This window comes from Lepidochelys kempii, chromosome 1, assembly GCF_965140265.1.
Source record: "Lepidochelys kempii isolate rLepKem1 chromosome 1, rLepKem1.hap2, whole genome shotgun sequence".
NCBI classification, from domain to species: Eukaryota; Metazoa; Chordata; order Testudines; family Cheloniidae; genus Lepidochelys; species Lepidochelys kempii.
Window position 1 is genome coordinate 245,399,433 of NC_133256.1, and position 21,028 is coordinate 245,420,460.

Sequence of the window (21,028 nt, forward strand, 5' to 3'; positions counted from 1 at the left end):
ATTGAGTGGTTAACTGTCTAGTTTTAAAAAAGAGAATCCTACAGAACATTAAGTTAAAAGCAATTAAAGTTTTAAATAAACTTTCCTTCCTCCTCTCTTCACCTGCCCAGAAAAAAAAAAAGAAAAAAACAAAAAAAAAACATTCATGAACTGATCACTTATGTCCCCATCATATTGAGTTTGAGTTTTACGGTTCAGTCAGGTTCCCAGATGCTTTAGGATTTAGGTTCATCACTGACTGAGGGAGAACTTTCACTACTAAAAAACAAAAACATTTAACATTAAAAACTCTTATGTCACTGATTTTACAGACTTTTTCATGGTAAGATTTTAGTTTCCTCTTGGGTATTTACTCCTTCATCCTTCGTAGGAGCAATTCAGTAAGATACCTTATTTAAATCAAGATGCTCTTTTGGAAATATATATAAAATGTTTTCCATGACTGAAACGGGACCAGAGTACAGTTTAAGTCAGCAATTTGCTCTATTCAATCTGGAATCAGAAACCATGTTACAACCATGTAGCATTCAGTTATAGGCATAGCAAGCAGACTTCTGCCTATTCAAAAAGTGCAATATATCTGATTTCCGATCACAGGACCAGTGCTGGCCATAGAATTTTAGGGAGGGCCAGGAAAATGATTCTCCTGCAGCAGACTAGGGGGGGTGCTTTTCTTGACCTGCTGCTCACAAACCGGGTAGAATTAGTGGGGGAAGCAAAAGTGGATGGGAATCTGGGAGGCAGTGACCATGAGTTGGTTGAGTTCAGGATCCTGACGCAGGGAACAAAGGTAAGCAGCAGGATACGGACCCTGGACTTCAGGAAAGCAGACTTCGACTCCCTCAGGGAACGGATGGCCAGGATCCCCTGGGGGACTAACTTGAAGGGGAAAGGAGTCCAGGAGAGCTGGCTGTATTTCAAGGAATCCCTGTTGAGGTTACAGGGACAAACCATCCCGATGAGTCGAAAGAATAGTAAATATGGCAGGCGACCAACTTGGCTTAATGGTGAAATCCTAGCGGATCTTAAACATAAAAAAGAAGCTTACAAGAAGTGGAAGGTTGGACATATGACCAGGGAAGAGTATAAAAATATTGCTCGGGCATGTAGGAATGTTATCAGGAGGGCCAAATCGCACCTGGAGCTGCAGCTAGCCAGAGATGTCAAGAGTAACAAGAAGGGTTTCTTCAGGTATGTTGGCAACAAGAAGAAAGCCAAGGAATGTGTGGGCCCCTTACTGAATGAGGGAGGCAACCTAGTGACAGAGGATGTGGAAAAAGCTAATGTACTCAATGCTTTTTTTGCCTCTGTTTTCACTAACAAGGTCAGCTCCCAGACTGCTGCGCTGGGCATCACAAAATGCGGAAGAGATGGCCAGCCCTCTGTGGAGATAGAGGCGGTTAGGGACTATTTAGAAAAGCTGGACGTGCACAAGTCCATGGGGCCGGACGAGTTGCATCCGAGAGTGCTGAAGGAATTGGCGGCTGTGATTGCAGAGCCACTGGCCATTATCTTTGAAAACTCGTGGCGAACCGGGGAAGTCCCGGATGACTGGAAAAAGGCTAATGTAGTGCCAATCTTTAAAAAAGGGAAGAAGGAAGATCCTGGGAACTACAGGCCAGTCAGCCTCACCTCAGTCCCTGGAAAAATCATGGAGCAGGTCCTCAAAGAATCAATCCTGAAGCACTTGCATGAGAGGAAAGTGATCAGGAACAGCCAGCATGGATTCACCAAGGGAAGGTCATGCCTGACTAATCTAATCGCCTTTTATGATGAGATTACTGGTTCTGTGGATGAAGGGAAAGCAGTGGATGTATTGTTTCTTGACTTTAGCAAAGCTTTTGACACGGTCTCCCATAGTATTCTTGTCAGCAAGTTAAGGAAGTATGGGCTGGATGAATGCACCATAAGGTGGGTAGAAAGCTGGCTAAATTGTCGGGCTCAACGGGTAGTGATCAATGGCTCCATGTCTAGTTGGCAGCCGGTATCAAGTGGAGTGCCCCAGGGGTCGGTCCTGGGGCCGGTTTTATTCAATATCTTCATAAATGATCTGGAGGATGGTGTGGATTGCACTCTCAGCAAATTTGCGGATGATACTAAACTGGGAGGAGTGGTAGATACGCTGGAGGGGAGGGATAGGATACAGAAGGACCTAGACCAATTGGAAGATTGGGCCAAAAGGAATCTGATGAGGTTCAATAAGGATAAGTGCAGGGTCCTGCACTTAGGACGGAAGAACCCAATGCACAGCTACAGACTAGGGACCGAATGGCTAGGCAGCAGTTCTGCAGAAAAGGACCTAGGGGTGACAGTGGACGAGAAGCTGGATATGAGTCAGCAGTGTGCCCTTGTTGCCAAGAAGGCCAATGGCATTTTGGGATGTATAAGTAGGGGCATAGCGAGCAGATCGAGGGACGTGATCGTTCCCCTCTATTCGACATTGGTGAGGCCTCATCTGGAGTATTGTGTCCAGTTTTGGGCCCCACACTTCAAGAAGGATGTGGATAAATTGGAGAGAGTCCAGCGAAGGGCAACAAAAATGATTAGGGGACTGGAACACATGAGTTATGAGGAGAGGCTGAGGGAGCTGGGATTGTTTAGCCTGCAGAAGAGAAGAATGAGGGGGGATTTGATAGCTGCTTTCAACTACCTGAAAGGGGGTTCCAAAGAGGATGGCTCTAGACTGTTCTCAATGGTAGCAGATGACAGAACGAGGAGTAATGGTCTCAAGTTGCAGTGGGGGAGGTTTAGATTGGATATTAGGAAAAACTTTTTCACTAAGAGGGTGGTGAAACACTGGAATGCGTTACCTAGGGAGGTGGTAGAATCTCCTTCCTTAGAGGTTTTTAAGGTCAGGCTTGACAAAGCCCTGGCTGGGATGATTTAACTGGGAATTGGTCCTGCTTTGAGCAGGGGGTTGGACTAGATGACCTTCTGGGGTCCCTTCCAACCCTGATATTCTATGATTCTATGATTCTATGAGAGGCAAAGAAATGGAGCCCCTTATTTAACTGGAAGAGAGGACAAAGCAGAGCCAGCAGTGGCTGCCTGTAGGTAGGTAAATGTCCAATAGTTAGAAATTTTTAATCTGGGTTAGCCATCTTTAAAACTTGGTACACTATTATATTGCCATTGCCACCTAGAGTATATGAAGTGAGCCAAGAGCTACATCATTAGCATTAGCATAGTGAATGAGGTAAGCTGTTTTAAAAAAAGTGTTTTTTGCAGTAACTAGTATTTTAGTTATGTTGTCTTGCACATTTGTTAACCCTATTTACATTCAGCTTATTGTAATATTTTGTACATCTAACAATAAGAGCAGATAATACTGGACAGTTGCTATGTAAATTTCACACGCAGCAGTACAACGCAATTCTGATTTACAACTTCTGTAGATATTCTTATCTATTTTGTCCCTCCAGAGGTTATACTGAGTTTTGCCAAGATACGTGACAGCTTTAAAAGGGTACACCACATCTAATCAGGAGAAGTTTAAAATGTAGACTCTCATTATATTACTCACTAAAGAAATTGTACCTCACATAATATTTTCATTAAAAAAAAATGCATGAAAGTTTTAAAGGGCTGGGTTGAAAAACAGCAAGAGGTAGAAAATTCAGAGGTAAAAATTAAATTTCACTTAAAATGCTCCATCTTCCCCCTTGTGTCCAGGTATTGAAGGCAATACCAAACAATTATTTATATGTGTCTTATTGACTCTAACAAGGCAGGTGAAGGATAAACATTCAGCCTCAAGTTAGTTTCCCTGATTTTTATCGATCAATGCCAGATGCCTCCAGAAGGTGAATTAATGGACAGATGTCCATGTTATAAATGTTCAAAAGGGACTAGATCCAAAAACTAAGTAAGCATTCACCTAATTTTAGGAGTTAAAAAAACCCACCCACAATGACTGCTAGTGAGAGAGCCAACACAAACTGGACAATTTGGAGAAAGCCTATTTTAACAGAGGCCAAATAAAATTCTAATTAAGACTGTATTGGAAGCAGTCAGCTATGATGTACAGGAATTTTTATATCGGTGTATGCCACAGACAAGCTCAGATTTCCAATACATAGCTAAATATTACAGATAAACCCCAATTAGACTTCAGAGTTATGTATACACATGTAGGCTGCTGTACAAATTTTACAGAAGTCTCAATTATGAGGGCCAAGATAGTTTTGGATAACTCTGCATTTGATATAATTGGGTCTTACCTGCATACACTAACTACAAACTTTGAAAGGCTCAAGGTTTCTTTTGATGTCTCCCAACGTTTCGACACTGTAGTTTGATTAACTGTGAAGTATTAAAAACCAAATGGTCCAGACTTTCTTTGTTCTGCAATTTCAAGAGGCTGTCAACATTTTTGCAGTTACGATCTCATCTTGATGGATCACAGCTTGAAAGCTTCTTGCTTCAATGGACCTTAACTTCTTCCATACATTTAGTAGCCTACGCGAATAAGTTGTGCCTATATGCTTTTACTGCTGCCAAATAGAGTAATCTTTAAAGCTCTGTTTTTATGCTCTGTGTAAGAGCAAACAGTTTTCCTGCACCGGTTAAATCATTCTCCTCCAAAATTTTTAAAGCTTTCGATTACTGTAGGTCACCTTGACTAAGCCTAACTTTCTTCTTTATAAACTACACTTTCATAGTAGCATACATTTTGCACTCACTCTTTGAGCAGTTCTTGGTGCACAGAAGGTACTCTAACCAAGGCCTTCTCAGAGTCTTATATAAAAAGTAATGTACTGACACAGTAAAAACCTCTGGTTTTAAATAAAATCTTGAGTAACCACATACTGCAGCAAGTGGTAGGAAATTAATTGGTATGGGGGCATTTATGGGTCACATGCTTCAGCACCTTTTCACTTACTAGATACTTCCTAGTTATTCTTCACTGGATTCCTTATTCTATTTTAATTACCACAATTCAGGCACAGGTATGAAAGTGGCCTATATTCTTCTTACTTCACTAAACCGTTATGTTTCTTTACTTATATCAACTATCCACTTAGACACATTATTAAATGCAAAAATATTAGTTAGTTATGCAAAGTTAAGGTAGCACAGCTCAGAGCAAAGAAGTCAGGAAGTGCATAAGTTAACGTTTTAGAATGTCCTCATCTTGAAAATAAACAAACATTATTTAACAAGGTAGTTAAGTTCTGATCCTCTCCCCTCCAATTTTGTATTTGACAAAAGGGCTGATATTGAATGTGTGTGGAGAAATGGGTAGGGCATATCAAGTTCTAGGGATTGAGTCAGCTGGGATTCAAAAATCAAGCAACAGAAGAGAAGTTTTCAACCTGAATAGGCAACAGTAACTGAAATGTAGCATGCTGAGACAGTGGGGGGTGCAGCTAAAATAGTATCTTTCGTAGCAGCAGGATTACTAAATTTATGGAGAATTGGCCCAGAAGGCAAATCTGTCACTATTGTTCACCAGTCTGCAACAAGTTTATTGGTCTTCTAGCTGACATTTATACTATTCTGGAAGAACCATCACCCGTTAGCGTTATCTGGGACAGCATCAATTCTACCCCCTGGTGTCTTCAAAGGTCTTGATCTAACTTTCTTCAGCTCACCCAAGGAAAAGGAATCCATTAATTACATAGGATTACCAGACAAAAATTCATTTTTTGTGAAAATGTTCTCTTATGTTCAAGCTGACATCTGAAAAAGAGGCCCTCCATCTCAAAAGCTAACCTTATTTCTGTTTCCAACAGAATAACAGGTTCTGAACACCGTTTGTATAGCAACCTATTTGCCACTTATAGCTTTGACAGAACATATGATACAGGTCTTCAGACAGGGTAGAATGGATTCCCTCCCATTGTAAAAAAAAAAAAAAAAAATTACAAACTCTAAATCCACGTCTTTACTATATTTGGAATTATTTAAGCTCTTACTTTCTTTCTGCAACATTACTTCACTATTTTTGCAGAGGCAGTTAAATACAACTCCAGCTCACAACCCTGAAAGATTTGATGGTAGGGACACAGGAGAATCAATATCAAAGGATCTCTTTTGCAAGAGGAAATATTACACAACCAAAATAAAAGTTGGATTGGTAATGAATGTGACGGTCTTGTTTAGCCACACACAAAAGCTAAGCAGTCAGTCCTCTGTGGGCTCTGATGTGAAGTCTTTTAGAAGTGTTTCAAAATAAACACACAGTGTCAGATCCAGCCATCATTAAGCTGGAAACTCTGCTTTGCACACTCTAAACCCCATTATGAAGTCTCCCCTTTCACAACTCCTATATATTCTTGATTCTCTGCTTGATCTATAGCCTGTAAAATGGCCTTCCCTCCTCCAGTCATTTTTCAAAATATAAATTATTTAGCTTTAAGTTAGTCACATGCAGACTTTACTACATTTTAAGATCGTTTCACAGTTTAAGTAACTACCTCAAGAGCATGAGTAATTCAGACCACAGAACAGACAAAGCATGGCAATGTGTCACTTGGACGAGGGTTCTAAGGTGTTTAATACATTGAACAGGTCTGTCTTATCACAGAGAACACCGCCTCAGACATTTAACTGATCTGGTCAGAAAATTCAACTTCAGCTGAGTCCCAGTAAATGCAACATTTGAATCCATTGCTTCCATTGGTATTAGCTAATTGAGGGAAGAGGAAACATTGGCAACACTAAACTCTGCCTGAAGAATTAGAAAACTGGTGCTTCTTTCCCTGAATTACTTGGTTGCCTTGGGCTTGTTTATTAGAATGTAAGCATTTCACACAAACAATCAGAAAAATCTTAGGCGGATTCGGTGTATTGGAAAACATACTACTTAAGACATTTGGTCATAAAATATGAAGTTCTTTTAAGTCATGAGCTAACAATGGCTGATGAAAACCAGTGTCTGCATTGTGTTTGTCAAAACACAGCGCAGTAAGCTTCGGTGAATGAGTTTCACGGTAAACTTGTTGTTTACACGAAGTTGGTACTGCAGATTTGTAATTAATCTGGAGGTACACACACACACACGGTTGTAACGGCATTATGGCCATATCCAGCTTATCTGTTACTGTGTAAGAATTGGTTGACATTTGCTTTCAGGATGCAAAATGTATAGTCACAACTCTATCATCCACCAGGTGGACAGTGATATATTTATGAAAAAGCCTGACTCGGACAACAGCGAGGGTCAATGTTTAACTTGGATAAAATGCACCTGAAGCTTTTGGCTAATTAAGGAAAATCTCACACCCCTTCCAGAATCACAATAATGCAAGGCTGGAAGGGACCTCAAAAAGTCATCACGGTCCTGTCTCAGCTCAGGCTGGACAAGTAAACCTATACCACCCCCGACAGGTTTTTGTCCAACCTGTTCTTAAAAATCCCCACTGATGAGACTTCCACAACCTACTTTGGAAGTCTACTTCAGAGACCAACTACCCTTTAGTCAGAAAGTTTTCCTAATATCTAACCTTTGCTGAAGATTAAGTTGATTACTTCTTGTCCTATCTTTGGTTGATCTCTGTGTCCTCTAATCACAATCCTCTTTATAGCAGCCCTTAATATATTTGAAGGCTTATCAGTTCCCCCCTCATTCTCCTTTTTCTCAAAAGGAAATATTACCAGGTTTTAACTTTCTCTCATAGGTCAGATTTTTGAAATTTTATTATTTTTGTTGCTCTCCTCTGAACTGGACACAACACTTCAGTTGAGGTCTTACCAGTGCCAAGGAGAGTGGGACAATTACCTTCCGCGTCTCACATACAACACTCCTGTCAATACACTTCAGAACAACACTAGCCTTTTTCACAACTACATCACACTGACTACTCAAATTGCAAATGACTATAAACTACCACATCCCTTTTTGCAGTACCACCCCTAGCTAGTTATTCCCCGTTTTGTAGTTGGGTATTTGATTTTTTCTTCCTAAGTATAATACTCTGCACTTGTTTTTAATGAACTTCATCTTGTTGAATTCAGACTAATCCTCCAATTTGTCTTGCTTGTTTTGAATTCTAATCCTGTCCTCCAAAGTGCTTTCAACCCCTCCCAGATTTGTCTCATCTGCAGATTTTTTTTTTTTAAGGATACTCTCCACTCCATCATCCAAGTCTAATATAAATATTGAATAGTAGCAGATCCAGGACTGACCCCTGCAGAACCACAATATATCTGCTCTCCCAGTTTGACAGCGAACCATTGATAACTACTTTGAGTACCATTTTTCAACTTGTTGTGCACTCACCTTATAGTAATTTCATTGAGACTGCATTTCCGTAACTTGTGTATGAGAAGTGCTATAGTACTTCACCACATCAGAAAAGTTTAAAAAGGAAATTAACTTGGCAGTACTACTGTGATAAAAACCAAAGACGTGTAGTCTTAATATTCATGTATTCTTTTAGAATTCATATTCCATTAGCTGTGATCATACTTGCCATGGTGCAGCGATGTGGGGGCTCAGGGTGGTGCATGGGGGTGAGGCTTGTCACGGTGGGGGTATGAGGGGGGGATGGTCTGGGTGCAGGGGTGGGGGTCTGGAGACATGGGTGCAGAGATGCTCTAGTTGTAGGGGTTGAGATTCAGTGGGGTGGGCGTGGGTATGGAGGGCTGGGGGGCTCTGGGTTTACAGGGTGATGCTTGGCAGGGGTGTCTGGGTATGGGAGGTCCAGATGCATGGGGACTGGGTGGATGGGGGAGCAGCTCCCCATACAGTGACCCCTACCCCCACAGCTGAGGAGTGATGGAGGCAGGAAGCAGGAGAGGATACGGAGTTTCCTGCAGCTGGGGGAGGTTTTTGGGGGTGGGTCTGACACAGCCACTCTAGCAGGGGAAGAGGAAATCCCGTCCTCCCCTGCCTCCAGCCCAGCCAGGACTAGCAGATGATCCTGGCTCAGGGGTAGGAGCCACTGGGTGGGGTGTCCCCAGCCCTGAGGTGATTTACCTCTCTGCCAGCTCCTCTGGGTGCCTGAAACAATGTACCTGCGCAGCTAGGAAGTGGTGCGTAACTGTTCTTGCAGCTTTCCTTTGCTTCCCTGTCAGAAAGTCATTTTTCTGCAGGGAAGCAAAGAAATCCGTGGGGGACATGAATTCTGCGCAAATTCCCCAAAGAATAGAAATTGTATAATGAGATGCTGCAGATAAGCATTAAGCAAAATTGTAAACCATGGTAAGTTGTGGAACAAAGACCAAAAAAGAATATATGCAGCTGGGTGCACAAAAACACAGGAGCTTGGACTCCTGAATGGAAGCTCCACGCAGACTGCCAGTTTGGAACTTTGCGGGTTTTGAATTTGAAGGATTGTCGGTTGGTTCCTGAAGAAGATGGATCATAGACGAGATAGGGAGCTGGACTGTGATCAGGAAACGAAGCATTGCTGGGCTCTTATAAGATTACGCTTTCCCTAGTGGAGTAAGTAGTAGAAGGATTAGTGAAAGCTATTGTGTTTAATAAAAGTAATTACAAATTTGGTGGTTTTTCAAATCCAGAAGTTGAAGGTGGAATTAACTGATGGGGTTTTGAAGAGATCTGCAGGGCCTCCAAATAGAGTTAGGAAAAGCAGCCAAGATCACCTGATATTTTACAGGCATGTGTCCTGAGAGGAAGCTAAGGGGTAAAAGGTTGAACAAGTGTTGAACAAGGTATGCACCAGGAAGGGGGAGATCATAATAGCACTGATTTCAGATTTCATTCATTAAGTTGGTATCAGGAATAAATTTAGAGCAATCTTAATTTATGCATTTAATAGTTTCTGAAAGTACATCAGTTCTGTAATAATGAAGTTACAGAAACTGTACGATGTCAGCAAAGAGGCTAAGCCTGACAGTACATCTATACCTGCAAGTCATTCAACTGAGAAAGTTGTACTCCATTTTGACAGTGATCTTAAAGGTTCAGTAAAATCACTTCTCATTATAACTAAATTCTACTGACTAAACAGATTTTCTATTTCTATTGCAACCAATACAGACTGTAGGGCTCTGGATAACAGTGCCCAAATAAGAGTAGGGGGATCAAAAGACATTTCAGGATTAAAAAGATAGTTAGAGAAAAGGGAAATTTTTAAATAGGACTTTTCCCCGGTCACCCTTCCAGCAAATATGCTGGACTCTGAAAAAACAACCAAGTGTTGCATCTACCAAAATACGAAATACCAAATGGTAATCTTACATAAAATGAGCAGACAAAATCACTTTTTTTTTTTAACCTGCTCCCTTAGCCCATGTGCAGCAAGTAAGTAGCAGCACCAAATATTGGTTTCTGCATAATGAAGTGCCGGCCTCTGGTCTGATAACATGAATGACTATCCTGTTCAGTTATTTTGAACCCACGCGTTCCACTGAATACATCCGATGAAGTGAGCTCTAGCTCACGAAAGCTTATGCTCAAATAAATTGGTTAGTCTCAAAGGTGACACAAGTACTCTTTTTCTTTTTGTTCCACCTTGTTACTGTTAAAGTCAGAGTACTGAACTTCATCAATGAGCAAGTTATAAGAGCAAGCATTGGGTAAACATTTATTTAAGTCTCACCTTTGACAGAAGCAATTTCACACAAGTGACATGACCCTCATAGACTGCTGATAGAAGTGGTGTGATATGATGTTTATCTGGAGCCTGTAAAGACAGGAACCAAGACAATTATTGAAGCACAAGTTCACACTTGTATTTAAAAAGGTAACATTTCAGCCTTTACGTTATGTACATTGATTTTTACTATAATGAAAAGTTAACAAAAAACTAAGCTGATCTTTTAATGCGCCCACCCTCCTGAAAAAACAAGAAAAGTCAGGAATTTCAAAGTTACTGTTTTAAAAGGATTTTCCTGTTGCAGACTGATAACTTTCTGGAAAACTTTCTTGGCTCATATCTCCACAACAGCTTGGCAACAAAACACCAAGTTTGTTTTATTTCTCTTGCTGGAAAGTCTATTTAGGTCCCCGTCCCGTCCCCCCACCCCCGGGGTGAAAGGGGAATAGTTAGAGATATATTAATGCCAAACTATACAGAATAGCTACAGGTTCACAGCAAGATATAAGAACAAAAAGGAAAGCAGAAGAGAAAACACAAGCGAAAAGGAAGTGTCCACCTCTCCCCAACGCAAGGAAACAAAGAAGAGAGACTTGTAAGTTAACCGGTCAATTCCAAACAACTTTCTAAAGTTCGGGGGTTTTAAAGTGTGCAGAATTATTCAACTATATGGTTTACAGGTGCTAGTTGTAGTCCTCACAAATCTCTGGCTGAATAGGAGATAAAAGTTTGCCTCAGACACCACTCTGTCATAATTTAAGTTTAAACAAGAATCTTCTCCCAATATAGCAATGTATAACAACTTCACAATACCTTAAACTCTCAAAAAGGCCAGATGAGACTGCTGAATCCTGGTTTTCACTGACCAGACAGTCTGTATTTTTAATGGAAACTAGCAAATGGAACGTGATTTCTGCATTGTGTGTAATTTACATGCTATAAAATGTATATGTAAATGTCAGTTTAAGCTTCAAGACTCTGTTTTGTTCTTAAAACATTTCAGTGATCTATTATATGAAATTGATATATTTCATTTGATACATTTGCCTCAGTCTTTCACAATGAGTCTTTCACAAAAAGCTCTTTACACATCTAACCCAAATAATTACACAAGGCACACAATGTAAGTCAAAGTCTGCCTGCAATTTGCTAAACATACATTAATATCAGCTCCTTTTAATAGCAGAAATTCCAGAATCTCAAGCTGCCCACAATCTGCTGCATAGTGAAGAGGTTTCCTCCCACCTTCCAGTGTCCGGTTGACATCTTCACCCTTATAAAAAACAAAGTAAAACATGTTAGATTTCCTTATTTATGCAAAATCCTTTAAAAAGTGAAACAGAAGGTCCAACATCTCAGAAAACATTAAGTTACCACTTAAGAAAAAAACCAAGAGACTGGAGTCCCTCTGCTTTTTCAGATGTAGACAACATTCCAGAGATTGCTTGCAGTCTACCTCCCTTCTCGTGACTGAACAACATCTGTATGTCAAATACAACAACTGCTTACTTAGGAAGTTAAGTATTGAGTATTTTTAAGACATATGTAATCCAATAAATGTTTGTTCTTTGAAGATAGTCAATCTCCCTTTGCTCCTCTCCCTCTGAACATATTTTCATGCAGCTCGATTCCATTTTCCTCTAAACCAACTGTGCAGCCTTCTAACCCTACTGTACATGCTGCTTAGCTGCCTCATTTTCTCCTTTTCTGGGCATTCTTCTGTTGGTGGATGGCAGCTCCAGTAACAGCCAAGAATGGCTCCTATTTCCACCCCCTTTTCCTTTCGTATGGCAGCTACCATACCAATGACCCCCACTAACCAATAGAGATAGCTAGGCTAACTTGTTCTGCTTGTTTCTAGCAGCTTTTACAGGTCTTCAGGCTCTTTACAATGAGGAGCCTGGACACCTGTAGAAGAGAGTCAGCATCATATGATCAACACCAATCTAAAACCTAAATGGCAGTTTTTGAAGCATCTTTCATTTTCTGTAAACTTAAGGATGTACTGAAAACAGCCAACCAAATCAGGTTGAAAGAAAAGGGATAATTAATGCTACTCCTTTAACAGGACCAAGGTAAGTATTCACCTGTGAATTCACTAGATGAACACAAAAAAACCCTAATTATTGCAATATACCAGCTGTATTTCCCTCAGCTGATGTATACCACCCAAAATAAAACCAGGTCATTGTCACCTAGCAACTGAAAGCTTTAGCCTCTGAACACTGACAGATACCATGTGTTAAGTGAATCAGTGTGCAAATGAATTTAGCGGCTTTTACAGCCTTGTTGTGTAAGTCCTTCAGGTGTTCACAAAAAGATACTTCAAAAGCAGCAGCAATTCAAGGTTCCATTAAAATTCCCTGCCAGTCTCTACTCCCACCATGCAAATCTCATGACGTTCACAAAAGCATGCCCCAACTTGTTCTGCTTCCAGCGGAAGTCCGCTGGACCTCAGCACCACCACCACGCTGGCCTAGGAGTTCCAGAGATCAAGTTGAACATTGCTTTGTCACTAATTTAAAGCTGTATTTAAATTCAAGAGTTAGTCAATATTTGAGTTAGAAATTTTGATCAAAACTTTGGTTCTGTACATTAACTCTCATTCATGCAGAGTCCAGCAAACAAAATTCTCACTCTTGGGCGGTTTTGGTTATAGAGTGGAAAACGGAAGAGTTGTCTGAAACAAACAATTTTTAGAGAGTTATTTCTGAAAGTGTTGTCAAATTTGCTTGGAATTTGGTAAAAATAAATTGTATTTCTGTCCCAGTTTGCCCATTTTAAGGCAAACAGAATTTGTAAATTTTAAAAGGTGGCCAAAATTGGGCTTGTAATGGAATCAGTTGCAACCTTACTTATGGACACCTGATGCTGTGCCATAATTACAGCTGGAGTATTCTGGACACATGTATCTTCAGGCACACTAAACTGATTGTTTATGGATAAAATAAGAGTGCACTTTATACTCAATATAGCATGAGACAAGGATATTTTCTCCTCCCTTATCTTTCCCTTGGAAAGTTTAGGCAATTAACTTCATGGATATGTCAATGGCTTAGTAGGTTCCATAGTGAATATAAATTAGCCAGATTGCTGCCAGTTTTGGCCAACTCAGCATAAATATTCATGGTCAGAAAGGTATGCAAATAACTAGGATCCTCCAAAACAGAGAAAGTTAAGCTCTGTATCTCTCATTCCCACTCCATTATAAAACAATGTAGTGAATGCCTTTGTATTTTTGGCATTAGAGTAACTTTGGAAGAGGCTAATTTGGGATGACACACTTTTTCTGGAATGAAAACTTGTACACACATAGTTAATCGGGAACAAATAATCCGATATAACTCCACTTTGTAGGTGAATGCTAGATTAGAGCTGATATTACCCACATAAATTTAACTATAAATGGTAGCATAAGGTGCCATTAGTTTACATTGTTGTGCCACACCTTCCATTTGTAATAACCTGCCATATATTGACTTGTCTCTACCTTAACATTTACTGATTTATTGATTATGATTATACACATAAGTATAACCAACTAAAATGCACTAAACAATTTTGCTGATGCACAAGGAATAGCAGTAAAACCCATTCACCAATGTCAACACATTACTCACCTTCAGATCTGCTCCTTTTATATATTCATAGACTTTTCAGAGAAATTGGTAAACCCGCTGGAAAAAGTTCAAGTAAAATTGTTCTTCTGGTACAAGAATTAGGAGAACTTCATAAGCAACTTGTCAATATAAGGTTATTACATCCTTGGTAACCTTTTAAAATTATATTAATACTGAACATTTTATAGTTCAAGTCCTCTATCCTTCATTGTGCCCCTCCCTTCCCCGACAGGACTCCTGAAAGCCTCTGTTCAAAACTAAACAAATAATCAAGTTCTTTCAGAAATCATTCCAATTTTTCAAAGTTAACAGGTCTCATTTTACAGTTCTCCATTCTTTGACAACAACAGTCAGCAGGTTTCTGGAATGTGGCAATTCATCATCAAAATATATTTCAGATTGTTTATTCATTGACAAGAATGTGGGCCAACAGTATGCTTATTAAAACTGTTTAACAATACATCCTTGAGGGGAAAAATAAGTGAGGTTAGGTCGAGATTTCAGTTTTGGACAAGGTTCTGAATTGTTATAGGCAGTTTGGGAATTTAACAGTTCCAGCACCCATTCTTTCATTTGTTAGAACTGAAAGGCTCCCAGGACAGGCTTGTAGTATCTATGCTTGAATAATTTTCTGATTAAGTCCAATCATTTAATTTAATTCTTCAGTTCTTTTGCAGCTCAAATTGTAGAAGTGAATTAGATTTTGTCTTTGTCCCTACAATTCAGTGTGACAACAGCCCATTAAGAAGGCATAATGAGTAAGTTTAATGATAAATTATAAATTCCAAGTAACACAATTAAGTGATAATTTAAAATCTTATTATTTTCCTGCTAACCTATTAAACCATACTAGACTAGTATCTTTCCATTTTGGCTCAGTGCCCTTTAAAATGTCACCACTGTGCAACTAAAAGACTGTTTATTTGGAAGCTGTGATCTTGAATAAAACTGAAGAAATGTCTTAACACGAACATCCCACCCCTCCTAAAGTAATTAAAGGATATTTTTTTTGGATTCTGGGTCACCTGTTCAAATCCTAAAAAGCAGTACCAGTTCGCCTCCTCCACATACCACCTCTTCCATTTCTCACTAATAATCATCAAATGCAACAAGATCCCTGGTGACAGGAATGGCATGATTTAGATTACTGGATAAATTAGTCACTTCAAGGAAGTAATATGACGTCACTGATGTACCCTCAGAGTAAGAACAGCTTTTTTTCTTAATTAAACGAGACTTCTCTACAGAAATGAATTTGAGAGGAAACCATGGGTAATAAATTCTAATTTATATGTTCCCCAAAAATTCCCAATCAAGATTAGAAAATTTTAAATCTTCTTCACAGACCTTTGTTTAATCTGTTAGATATCCCATGAAATAAAATTTCAAGGAAAGCTTTTAGTGCTAAACACTGCAGTTGAGCTGTATTTCCAACTCTTTTTCCACTCTCAACAGATGACTATATCAAGAAGGCCAAGGGGCAGTAATATTTGGTAAATATTGGATTAACTTTGGACATTTGATTTTAAAATTGGCACCTAAAACCTTTGAGATCTCTAATGTAAAAGCTAAGTAAGAAACCCTGAGTACTTCAAACTTTTGATTAGGGTGCACTTTCTCCAACAGGAACTATAAGAAATAAATTAAAGCTACAGGTTATATCAAAATGTTTTTCCTCTGCCATTTCTCTGAATTCCCAGTTATACATTAGTTGGTTTTATGCTATATCTATATCTATCTATCTCTCACACACACGCCCCCAATGATAGTTTCTATTAGTATCGCAAAAAACTACGAACCATATGTTCCCCCTTGACCGAGCATGAGAGAAAAATAAAAGACATTTATTGATGACAAATTTAGACTTGGAGTGGAGCAGCAGCAAATGTGGAATTTTGTATGTTGAAAATGTGGTGCGGCCAGTCTGCCGTGTACAGTGGGTGCAGGAATGGTGAGGCGTGGGTAAAAGAGTTGAGGGTACATCCGGTGTCTTAGCTTTGTTTCATTGTGGGATATTGGTAGGCCCCCCGTCCCATACAAAGAGGGTCACACATGCCAGCAACAAAAGAATAAATCAATTTTGCCTAAAAATGGGCACGGTCACCTACACAGCATTCATAAATGTGAATAAAAAAACCTCACGTCCTGTGGGGGAACTTGGCACCTCTTATCCGTTCTCTTGGAAGTGGGTGTCAGAATAGGGAGTTTGCCAAAGAATTTTCATGGACTAAGTGGCCTCTTTAATAGGCACAGCCACTCTAGTACGTCCTGCAGAATGCAAAATATCCACTAATTTGTGTGGATTATCCTGGACCAGTTCAATCTGAATATGTACAGAAGTGGCTACCTTTTCATAAATTCCTGGTACATTTTGTAACATCCAGTACTGGGGAGGATGGTTCCAAGACAGTGGCCTCATCTGGTGCAGAGTAAGTGTTGAGAGGAGGCACTATAGAGTCCATCTGCTCTGTTGTCTGCTGAACATCTGTAACAGGAGGGTCAGACTCTGGAGGGATAAGACGCCTCAGCTACTGGTGTCGGTACAAAGAACAGCACTCTGATGGGGATTTAGAGTAGAGTAGAGTGATGTCTAGGAAAGGATGACCTTGAGTCCATTGGAACAAATCCACACCCGTAAGCACCACTGCCAAGCTGACCTAAACTTGCGGTTTAAGTGCAGACAAGTCAATGGAAGAATGTTTCCATCAACCTAGCTATCATCACTCAGGGACCATTACTACAGTTACAGAAAAACGCCTTCTATCACAATAGTGTGTATCTACACTAGTGGACCCTAAATTGTGGGTCACGCCCCACTAAAATGTTTGGTGGGTGTGTGGCAGGGCCTGAGCCAGCCCCCATGGGGGATGGGGAGGGAGCACCATGCTTCCAGCCCTACTCCGCCCCCAGACCACCTCTGCCTCCAGCCGTGCTCCTCCCCCAACCCCATTCAGCCCCCAGTCCTGCTCTGCCTCCAGGCCAGCACCCTTGAGGGGATGGAGGTGGGGGAGAACATGGGGAGGGAGCACCATGCTTCCAGCCCCACTCCCAGATCAGCTCCTCCCCCAATCCCATTACGGTCCTGGTCCCGCTCTTCCTCAGTAGTGGAGCTGGGGGAAGCCTTGGCTGTGCAGTAATAAATGGGGGCACGAACAGATTTTGTTAATGGTACAGGGGAGTGGCGAAACTGGAAAAGTTTGCGCACCACTAATCTACACTATGGTATGACAAGCATAACTATGATGCTATGGTTGTGCTGCTGTAGCACTTGTGGTTGTAAACGTGGCTTACGTGTGTATTTTAAAAATATCCATTGTTTGTGTTGCTGCTCAGTGGTTCCACATGCTACAACAGAGTGAAAGCTGGCTGGTCGAGTCAGTTTTCACTGATCTCCGATTCTTGTGTCTTGGGTAGGGTGGAGCAAGGCAAGGAAGGAAGGAAGCAATGACACTGACAAAATCAGCTCAGTTTCAAGTTGGAGTAGAAAGAAAAAACTATGAGTAATACAAAGGTTGGTCCCCCCCCACCCCTGCTTACTTCCTCTTCTACTCAGGTGCTCCTTCCCTCCTCCACCTATGGCTTGAGAAATACTTTTACTCCCGAGGGCATTCTGTGCCAAAAAAAATTCTGCAAGTTTTATTTGTCAATAAATAAATGTGGAGGCTCCAGCATGACAGTGGGGAGCACAGACCACTGGCTACATGAAAGTGGGAGATCATCCTGAAGCCCCACCCCCCGGGCCATGAACTCAGCAGTGAAGCTGCACCTAACCCTGGCACAGCAAAGGCCAGGGCCTGCCCCACAAACATGTGGAGCAGGGAGTCTCAACCAGGCAGGCTCCAAGTGTGATGGGGCTCAGAGTGTGGGGAATCCAGGTGTGGGTGAGAGTGTTCTGTGTGGGACATTCTGGGTGTAGGCAACTCAGCTGGGGGTGGGGGTTAGTTGTGGGGGCAATCTGGATGCAGAGGCTTGTTGTGGGAGGGTTTCAGGTGCAGGGACTTCCAGGTTAGAGTGATTGGGGCTCAGGGAGGGTGGGGTTCTTGGGGAGTGGGACTTGATGGGGTGGGGGTCTGGGTGCAGCTAATTAGGGGTCATTGGCATGGGGGTCTGGATGGGGGACTCAGGGTGGTGCGGGGGGGTGAGGCTCTTCAGGGTGGGGGCTTGAGTACAGGGGGTTCAGTGGGGGGGTGATCTGGGTGCAGGTCTGGGGGTCTGGAGGCAGGGGGTTCCAGATGCAGGGCTTGAGGTTCAGTGAGGTGGGGTTCAGGTATGGAGAGCTAGGGGGGTTCTGGGTGTACAGGATGAGGCTTGGCAGGGGTGTCTGGGTATGGGAAGTCTGGATGCACCAGGGTTGGACAGATGGTGGAGCAGCTACCCATACAGTGACCCCTTACCCTGCAGCTAAGGAGTGATGGGGGCAGGAAGCAGGGGAGAATGGTGAGCTTCCTGCAGCTGGGAGAGGTTTCTGGGGGTGAGTCTGACACAGCCCCAGCCACTCCTTGCAGGGGAAGAAGTTGTCCAGTGTTCTCCCGCCTCCAGCCCAGCCAGGACAAGCAGCTGATCCTGGCACTGGGTAGGAGCTACGGGCTGGGGTGATTCCCCAGCCCCACGGTGATTTACCTCTCTGCTAGCTGTGCCAGGTGCCTGAAACAATGTACCTGTACTGCTAGGGAGTGGTGCGTGACCACTCTTGCAACTTCTATTTTCTTCCCTGTCAGAAAGTCATTTTTCTGTGGGGAAGCAAAGAAGTCTGCGTGGGACATGAATTCTGCACATGCACAATGGGGCAGAATTCCTCTAGGAGTAATACTTTGGACAGACTCTCTACCTTCTGTAGGAGAAAAGAATAGACGTGAAAATAGTAGCAGCCTCTACCACAAGGCACAGAGTTCTGTAGGGCAGGCTCAAAAGATTAACTGAACAGACAGACAAGGGGTGAGAGGAGACTGTTCTGATATGGAGAGTCAAGAAATGTATTTTTGGCAGTGAAAAGGTGAATACAGACAAGTGTTTATTGGGGTAGATTCAGAGTCTGTTTTCTCCAATTAGTTTCACTAGGCAGTGCAGTCGAGGTGACTGAGGACAGGGCTGGGAGCCAGGAACTCCTAGAGTACATCCACACAGGAAGATTGCATACCTATTTGCAAACAACATCCCAAATCTTCACATGGTGTAGCATCAGTATAAGTGCTAGTACTCATGTGTAAGGCATTTTTATTATGTCAGAAGCAAGTAAGACCCATGTCTACCCTCGCACTTATGCCGTGCCTGGAAAACAGGCATAGCATAAAACAAGACAATATAAGGCCTTGAATTCCCAGGAAAATTGACAAGTTAAAATACTTGGCCTAGCAGACCAGGTGCCTACTAATGCCAAGGCCCCTAGGCCTCAACTGAACACTGACAAATACATAGCTTGAGCCAGTTTGGTTCACCTGTGTTAGTACTGTTAAAATAGGTATGTTATAAAATTCTTTAGTGTTTAGACTTTATGGAATGCTTGTAAATTACTGCAATGCAATAATCTCACTTATAATATCTGTATCCTATGTCATAAGGTAATATTTAAGTGTTTGATCTGTACTGTAGACCATCAGTCAGGAGAGAAGCATTACCAAGTGTGAAATACTAATTTGGCACAGGAGGTGTTCTCTCCTGCCCAACAAAAGGTGGTCCATCAACACCAGAGGAACCATTGTGGAACACCAGAGGACAAAATACTTTGTTGTGTGCTCCCCCTACCCCACTTCCTTCCACTAAGAGGAGACATGCAACTGAATTCCTCCCGAAGGTTGAATGTGCAACTTGAATTAGAAGGGGGAGAGGAATAAAAGGCCCTAAGAAAGAAAAACTTTATATTTTATGCTGCTTGGACTCTGAGGGACAAGTATTACTAAGCTTCCCCAAAGATTCCCAGTACCTGGCATGGGTTTGCCCTAAAGGACATATAGAGCTTGGTTATCATAGAAGCTTTTATTACCTTTTGAAACTTGAGTGTAACTCAGTTGTATGAGTATGTTTATCTGCTTCAGCTTTGTAAATAACTCTTATTGTCTTTTCCTGGTTAATAAATCTTGAAATAGTTTGTTATAAAAAAAAAAAGCATGTAAAGAGGCTTTTAAAGTACTATACAAGTACTAAGCACTATTACACTTCTGTTGATTTATGACAACAAAAGTCTACTTTGGTGGCTGTAATGTCAATGGTAAACAAATATCCAATTTACCCAACTCCAATCAAATGTAATCTGAAACCCTCTGTATCAATCTGAAGAAACAAACTGCTAAATAAACTGAACCACTGAGCCATCTGTGTTTTGGCTGTTGTATCAGCATTTTTAGACAAAAAAACCCCTGCAAAGCATTTGAGTATTTCTATAGAACAAGGATGAACTCTACATTTTCTAGTGAGAGCTTCTAGAAGCTTGTCCCCCTCTCCTGACTTCAGAAAACAAAGTAGAAATTTTACACACACATAATTCAAAAATGAAAATAAAGCCCATACACTTTAAGCATTGGTACTGAGTTCAAATTGAAACTCACCTGGTTAGAATATTTAGTGAAATACTTCCAAGGGAATAAATCTTAAATATATACCTAATAATTGACTGAGTGGTACTAATTAACAACAATTTATTGATAAAGAGCCGCAATGAACACAGGCTCAAAGTTTAAAGTATTGGCTGGAATAGCAACATAAATCTATTATTCATGTCTGATTAGCCGATAACAAGACTGTTTAAAGTAAAGTGTGAAATTAAGTCCGCCAGTAAGTTTCCTTTGTGGCAACATTCTCAGTCTCGCAGCTGCACTGAATACACTACATTTGCCAAAAGAAAAGGAGTCCTTGTGGCACCTTAGAGACTGACTAATTTATTTGAGCATCCGATGAAGTGAGCTG

At 41.2% G+C, this 21,028-nt stretch overlaps 1 protein-coding gene across 1 annotated transcript in view; it reads right to left on the reverse strand.

Annotated features, from left to right (window-relative positions):
- Window positions 1-21,028, reverse strand: part of MTPN (myotrophin) — a 55,444-nt gene that overhangs the window by 17,696 nt on the left and 16,720 nt on the right. The window contains exons 2-3 of the mRNA XM_073322063.1: window positions 11,668-11,781; window positions 10,512-10,595 (exon numbers count right to left, since the gene is read on the reverse strand). Coding sequence (XP_073178164.1) covers window positions 10,512-10,595; window positions 11,668-11,781 — 198 coding nt within the window. The remainder of the gene's footprint in view (window positions 1-10,511; window positions 10,596-11,667; window positions 11,782-21,028) is intronic.